Source organism: Scyliorhinus canicula, chromosome 7, assembly GCF_902713615.1.
Source record: "Scyliorhinus canicula chromosome 7, sScyCan1.1, whole genome shotgun sequence".
Taxonomy (NCBI): Eukaryota; Metazoa; Chordata; class Chondrichthyes; order Carcharhiniformes; family Scyliorhinidae; genus Scyliorhinus; species Scyliorhinus canicula.
In genome coordinates this window covers 205,927,633-205,934,640 of record NC_052152.1, presented here as the reverse complement: position 1 = coordinate 205,934,640, position 7,008 = coordinate 205,927,633, and the positions used below count along the sequence as shown (strand labels likewise).

Sequence of the window (7,008 nt, the reverse complement as noted above, 5' to 3'; positions counted from 1 at the left end):
AGGGGGAGAGAGCGGCGGGGAGGGGGAGAGAGCGGCGGGGAGGGGGGAGAGAGCGGCGGGGGGGGGGGGAGAGCGGGGGAGGGGGGAGAGAGCGGCGGAGGGGGGGAGGGGGAGAGAGAGGCGGGGAGGGGGGAGAGATGGCGGTGGGAGGGGGAGAGGACGGGGGGAGGGGGAGAGAGCGGCGGGGGGGGGAGAGAGTGGCGGGGAGGGGGGAGAGAGTGGCGGTGGGAGGGGGAGAGACCGGCGGGGAGGGGGGAGAGAGCGGGGGGAGGGGGAGAGAGCGGCGGGGAGGGGGGAGGGAGAGAGCGGCGGGGAGGGGGAGAGAGTGGCGGGGAGGGGGAGAGAGCGGCGGGGAGGGGGAGAGAGCGGCGGGGAGGGGGAGAGAGCGGCGGGGAGGGGGAGAGAGCGGCGGGGAGGGGGAGAGAGCGGCGGGGAGGGGGAGGAGAGAGCGGCGGGGAGGGGGAGAGAGCGGCGGGGAGGGGGAGAGAGTGGCGGGGAGGGGGAGTGAGCGGCGGGGAGGGGGAGAGTGTGGTGGGGAGGGGGAAGCGGATTGGTTTTGGAAAATAGCTCCATGTCTTCAAAACTGAATTGTTTAAGAAGAGTGTCCCTTCACTTGGATCACCCGAGGCTGTAATGTAATGTACTCCTGTTTGGGATTTCTGCTGCAATAAGTTCTTGTTGACTGTCTGAATTTTGTTTTGTTCCAATTGTAGACGCATGCACAATAATCTCCGTATCACTCGGATACTGAAGTGCCTTGGAGAGATGGGCTTCGAACATTATCAGCCACCATTGGTGAAGTTTTTCCTGACCGAAACTCTGCTCCGTAACCAGTTACCCAATGTTAAAGAGAGTGTCTTGGACTACTTTCTTTACACCATTCGAAGTAAATGTGAGAGAAGAAAGTTGATACTCTTTGCACAGATGCACTATAAACCAACTTCAGAATTTGTCTGGGGTCCTCCCAAGGCAATGGAAAGTCGATTCAGCTATATCCATAATGAACTAAATACAGAAGAGGTATCAGTGAGCGAGGAATCTTCAGATGAAGACACACCGGCTAAAGCTGAAGAGAGTAGTTTGCCACAGGAGGCAGACGAAGAACGCAGTTCAAAACAGAGACGCCTAACAAAGCAAAGGTCCTCTGACTCCAGGGTGAAGAGTACAAACGATGCGAAGGACACAAAGGAAGGATCTAAGGATCGTATGGAAGCTAAAAATCGGGATGATTTTGCCGAAGAAAAAAGCAACGTTGGCGAGAAGTCTCCAGTTCCAGAAAATAAGTCGAATTTAAAAGAAAATCTTGAAGAACAACCTGAGCAGGTGGAAGATGTGGTCGCGGAAGGTCAAAACATGGAGGAACGGGGGCAAGGTAATGAAGTACCTACCTGCCCAACCAAGGGTGAGAAAATTGAAGATGACCTGAAGATGCAAGGAGATGAGAGTGATGCTACCCCTCAAAAAGAAAAGGAATCAAAGAAAAACCGAGCTGTCTTCACGCGAAGCTGAGCCATTTTCCAATGAAGGGGAAGAAGGGAGAGCTGTGAGTAAACCAACAGAAGAAGACAATGAGCCAGAACCTGTGATCACTGAAGCAGATAGTCCAGCAACAGAAGGAAGCCTCACTGGGAAACGAGCAACAAGAGAGCCCGAGGAGACAATTCAACCACAACCACTCATCACAGAGGAAGGTAAACATGTCACGGGAGAAAGTGAAGCTCGGAATACAACTGAGGAAGGACCGGATGTGGAACGACCGGATGTGGAACGACCGGATGAGGAAGGACCGGATGAGGAAGACCCGGACGAGGAAGCTAAGTCAGAATTAGTTCACACAGAAAATAATAAATCTCCGCAAGAAGTAGGAAAAGTCGGGTTTATGAAAATAGAACAGAGTAATGTGTCAACTGAACTCGAAATTGATGAAGGACAAAGTCAATCTATCTCCGAAAGTAAGATTCAGAGATCCACTGAAGACCAAAGCGAGCGCATGGAAGAAATGGAAACGCAAGAGGCGGCACTGGGACATCCAGTGAAAGATGTAAAATACCCTGGCGGGAAAGGTGTGGAAATGGAGACAGAAGTTAGTAAACCTCATGGGGAGGAAGATGATGTAGAAATGGAAGATGGTCAATAAATGCCTCCATATTAGCAGTGTAAAGGCTCGCTGGTTCACTATTTTGCTGTGTTGTTAAGCATTCGGATACTACTCTGAACAAAAGCTCTAAGTGTGCCCTTCAACAGCAGGGTCCCAAAGCGCTGGGCTAAATTTCTCCAAAGGATTGGGGACTGGGAGGGAAAATCGCCTCGTGGATCCCATGGACTTTTGAATGCCACAAACAAAATGGTATTGAACGGCTGATTTGTGCATGTGTATATATAATACATGACTTTTTAATTGAAGTTCTGATGGTGGATGAAGTTCAATAATAAATATTTTGTGCCACATTCTAGCCCAGTCTGTCATGTGACCCCGTAACGGGAGTGTGTCTGAGACGAGCATTTTATTGTCTATTTGTTTCTTGCCCATCTCTCCTGAGGTCCAGTTCGGGGGGGGGGGGGGGAGGAGGAGAGGACAGGACACCAGTTACCTCCATGACCTTGTTGCATACAAAATAGGAGCAGGAGGAGGCCATTCGGCCCTTCGATCCTGCACCGCCATTCATTATGGTCACGGCTGGTCAACCAACTCAATTGCTTAATCTTGCTCCCCCCCCCCCCCTTTGATCCCCTTCACGTTAAGTGCTGTATCGAACTGCTTCCTGAAAACAGACACGGTGGGATTCTCCTTCAGCCAATGGGGAAGGGCGATTGGGTGCAGAATCTGGTTTGACGCTGAAATCGTGATTCTCCAGCACCTCGACAGCAGTGTCAGTGCATTCCACTCCCTACATACAGTAAACGCCATTGGCATATCATTCACGGCCCTGGGTATTATCCTGGGTCTCCTCCGCCTCCCCAGGGGGGGGATTCCTGACGGCGAGGTTCACTTGTGTTTTTAAAAATCGGGGAACTGGCGCCATGGCTGACGGGAGAGAGGGGGGGGGGGGGGGGAGGAGATGCAGAGGCGCGAGCGTGGGCCGCCAGTCCTGACACTGGCCGGGCTCTGGCTGAGGGGAGGGGGGGGGGGGGGAGGAGATGCAGAGGCACGAGCGTGGGCCGCCAGTCCTGACACTGGCCGGGCTGGCTGAGGGGGGGGGGAGGAGGAGATGCAGAGGCACGAGCGTGGGCTGCCAGTCCTGACACTGGCCGGGCTGGCTGAGGGGAGGGGGGGGGGGAGGAGATGCAGAGGCACGAGCGTGGGCTGCCAGTCCTGACACTGGCAGGGCTGGCTGAGGGGAGGGGGGGGGTGTGGGGAGGAGATGCAGAGGCACGAGCGTGGGCCGCCAGTCCTGACACTGGCCGGGCTGGCTGAGGGGAGGGGGTGTGATGGGGGGGGGGGGGGTGGGTTGTGGGGTTGAGGTTACCCCCCCCCCTACAGGACTGGGGCAGTGTCCAGGTACGGCAGCCATCTTGCTGCGCACGGCACTGACCACCCACCGTGGTCCTGCAGAGTGTCACAGGCAGTAGGGGTGCCCCCACCCCAGCCTCCGCACCCCACCGGCCACCACCCACCAGTGGGGCTTCATGTGGCCCACCCAAGGGCAATGCTCACAATAGCCCCTGCAGGGGGGGTGCCAGATGGGCAGCAGAGACAGGCACCAGGGCTCGAGGCCTTCAGGAGACCGGGCATCGATGCTGCCGGAAACTCCGGCTGAGCAGGGGGACAGCACGACATCTGCCAGATGATGGCACACCTGGGACCATGGGGGAGGACATCTGGGACCATGGGGGAGGACACCTGGGGCCATGGGGGAATGAGGGAGGACACCTGGGACCATGGGGGAATGAGGGAGGACACCTACTCCGGTTGCCTTCGGGGTGACAGTTGCCCTGAACCTCTACACCACGGTGTCCTTCCAGGGGCCTGTCTGGGATCTCTCCAACCTCGGTACACAGGTGCATCCGAACCATCATGGAGGCCCTGTATACCCAGGCGGCACACTACATCCACTTCAGTGTGGACCAAGCAAACCAGGATGCCCGGGCAGTGGGATTCGCCAACATCAGCAAGATGCCCCGGGTCCAGGGATAAGCTCTGGCGCTCTGCATCATTTAGCAACGTCTGACTCCTGCCCACGGTAGCAGTGTCCACCTGGGGGAATCCTGCATGCGAGCTGGCTATTCCATCACACGGTCCCATCGATCCCCTGGGGTGGGGGGGGGGGGGGGGGGACACAGGAGTTCCAACCAGTGGGGTCTTCCTCGCCCGATACGGACCACCTCGGCCACTTGCCCTTTCTTCCGGCCCTCCGACCACGTCCAGTGCCCTCTGTTCTGCTGCGGTGAGGGGCCGCAGCTCCAGCGATTCCCTCCAGTCTCCTGCTCCCGGCGGTTATGAGTGGCCTACTGGGGAGAAGGGGGTGGGGGGGGGGGGGGAGACACAGCAAACGCACAAGTGTTATACAGTCCAACGCATGCAGCCTAGGGGGAGGGTATCTGGTGGCTTCAGTGGTCAGGGCTCCCGGCCATGGCAGCCGCTTTGCCGGTTTGTGGTGCAGAGTGGGGATTTGGCCGCCCTCTGGGTGGGGCGGGTTACGGGTGTGTGGGACGGGGTTGGTGCCAGGGGCCTACTCACCCTGGCCAACCCTGAGGACTGAAGCTTTTTCCTGCACTGCTGGCCAGTTCAGACGGTGTTGCCCACGGCGCTGACCGCCTCTGCCACCTACATCCAGGCCTGGCGATCTCAACCGAATGGGAGCCAGAGGCCAGGGCGATGTTTTGCTTGATGGGATAGACAGAGAGAGCGCAGCATCTGACCGTGGTAGGGTGTACGAAACTCTCTGTGCTCCCGGAGTCCAGCAGGAAGGTCGTTTTGTGCCCGTTGAGCAGGACCTTCGTCGTCACCGTAGAGAGGGTGTGGGGTCGAGACTGGTCCAAGGTGACTGAAGCGAGTCGTGGCAGAAGATCGGAGTCGTCATCGGGCGGTGCGTAGTCACCCGCGCCGGGGTCCTCGGAGTCGATCCAAGATGGCGGCGCCCATCGGCCGCACATGTCGGGGGATGGGGACAGAGAAGTTTGCGGGCCGCACGGGGCCCTTGGAGAGGGAGGGGGTTGGTGTCCCGCGGTCGCTGCCCGGGACCGCAGAGACTGCCTTGGCCTGGCAAACGGACAAAAGGTGGCCTTTCTTCCCGCAGCCCTTGCACGTTGCCGATCAGGCTGGGCAACGCTGTCGGGGGTGTTTCGTCTGGCCGCAAAAATAACAACGGGGCCCAGCGGGGTTTCCAGGGCGTCTTGCAGCGCAGGCCTGGGGTGATTCCGAGTCCGTAGGGGAGAGGGAGGCTGAATTCCACGCTGCCCAGGGGGCCGCCACGCGGTTGGGGGCGTATGAACGGGCGTTTCTGTTCGCAACATCTAGAGAGTCCGCGAGGGCCCGTGCCTCCGTGAGGCTCAAAGTTTCCCTTTCTAATAGTCTCTGGTGGATTTGTGGGGACTGCATACCCGCAACAAAAGCATCTCGGATGAGGAGTTCAGTGTGCTCATTAGCAGACACTTGTGGGCAGCCGCAGTCCCTCCCCAGTACAAGGAGTGCACGGTAAAAATCGCCTAATGACTCACCAGGGATCTGCTGCCTCGTAGCCAGCAAGTGCCGAGCGTAAACTTGATTTACCGGCCGGATGAAGTGTCCTTTAAGCAGTTCCATGGCAGAGTCGTTGTCGGCCGTGTCCTCGATGAGCGTGTAGATGGCGGTGCCGACGCATGAGTGGAGGATGTGTAGCTTCTGCTCCCTCGTCGGTACGCTTTCCGCCGCGCTGAGGTAGCTATTAAAGCAAGCCAGCCAGTGCTTGAACGTAGCTGCTGCATTAGCTGCATGGGGGCCGAGTCGTAGACACTCAGGCTTGATGCGGAGCTCCGTCCTTTAAAAACTTGTAGATTAAATTGATGCGCAATCAATAACTACTGAAACGAAGGAATAGTCCGAATTGAAGGCTTTAATCTACAAGATGTTTCCCCAGCAGCTCGAGGACAGAAAGAAGGATGGCTGCTGGGAAGCACGGGTTCTTATTCCCCGCCTCATTGGGCGGAGCTACCTTACGTTCCGACCAATGAAAAGGCAAACAGTTGGGCCAATGAGCAGCGAGCCTTCTCCACCACTGGTAGTTCACATTCCCAGGTACCGTAGTACCTCTAGTCATACTACCACACACATCCATGGCATTCCCGAGAAACACTCTGTAAAATGAGAGTCTCTTATTCCAAATTCACGATGTTTCATTTATTTTTCTGTCTCAAGGTGCTCCATCAGCGACTGAAATCTAGCCAGCTCAACTGAACTGCTATCTGGATCAACCTTTCCTTCTTCTAATTTCAAATGCTGTGCTATTACCTCAAATATTTCAGCTTTCTAAGCCCCTGCCTTTAACTCTTAATTTCAACTTTTCTGCAAATGAGTTTAACCCAACCTTGGTTATTTGTTGCAAATCAGTCGGAAAACTCACAGCAACTGGAAAATCCATTCTTCTTTTCAATAAGTATAGCAAGATTTACCATGAAATTTCAGCCTTAACCTCAGCCAGCCCTGGGATTTGGACGAGTCTGCAATTTACATAACGATCCAGTTAGGGGTCAGTTTGTTTAAAGAAGATACAGATTGGAATCTGAGTTACCCGCTGGGAGAGTAAAGCCACAAGGTTCCACCAGAGGAAGGACTGGAAAATCCTGCCCCATGTCTCCAGTTAAGTAAGCCCACCTGATGTCTTATGTTCCAAACTTTCTAACTATTAAGCCCTCAAGTTGATATGGACTGAATGTTTTAAGCGTCATAGACTCCAAGCTGCTTCACTTGTATTTATCCCATTTTCTATAGTTAAACTTCGATCTTCCCAGAACTAAAAATTATCTCTAAAATATGAACATGAACCATGAACTAGATGCTCATAACAGGATCCACCATTCGAAGAGAACTTG

General features: G+C 55.5%; 1 protein-coding gene across 1 annotated transcript; it reads left to right on the top strand.

The window, feature by feature from the left end:
* Positions 1-717: 717 nt before the first annotated feature.
* LOC119969746 (opioid growth factor receptor-like protein 1) lies at positions 718-2,451 on the top strand. Its single transcript, XM_038803785.1, has one exon. The coding sequence runs from the start codon at positions 718-720 to the stop codon at positions 1,507-1,509; it is 792 nt and encodes a 263-aa protein (XP_038659713.1). The 3' UTR covers positions 1,510-2,451.
* Positions 2,452-7,008: the final 4,557 nt, after the last annotated feature.

What these genes read in the sequence shown, in the direction of transcription:
- LOC119969746 (XM_038803785.1), top strand. Translation starts at nt 718, where the DNA reads ATGCACAATAATCTCCGTATCACTCGGATACTGAAGTGCCTTGGAGAG.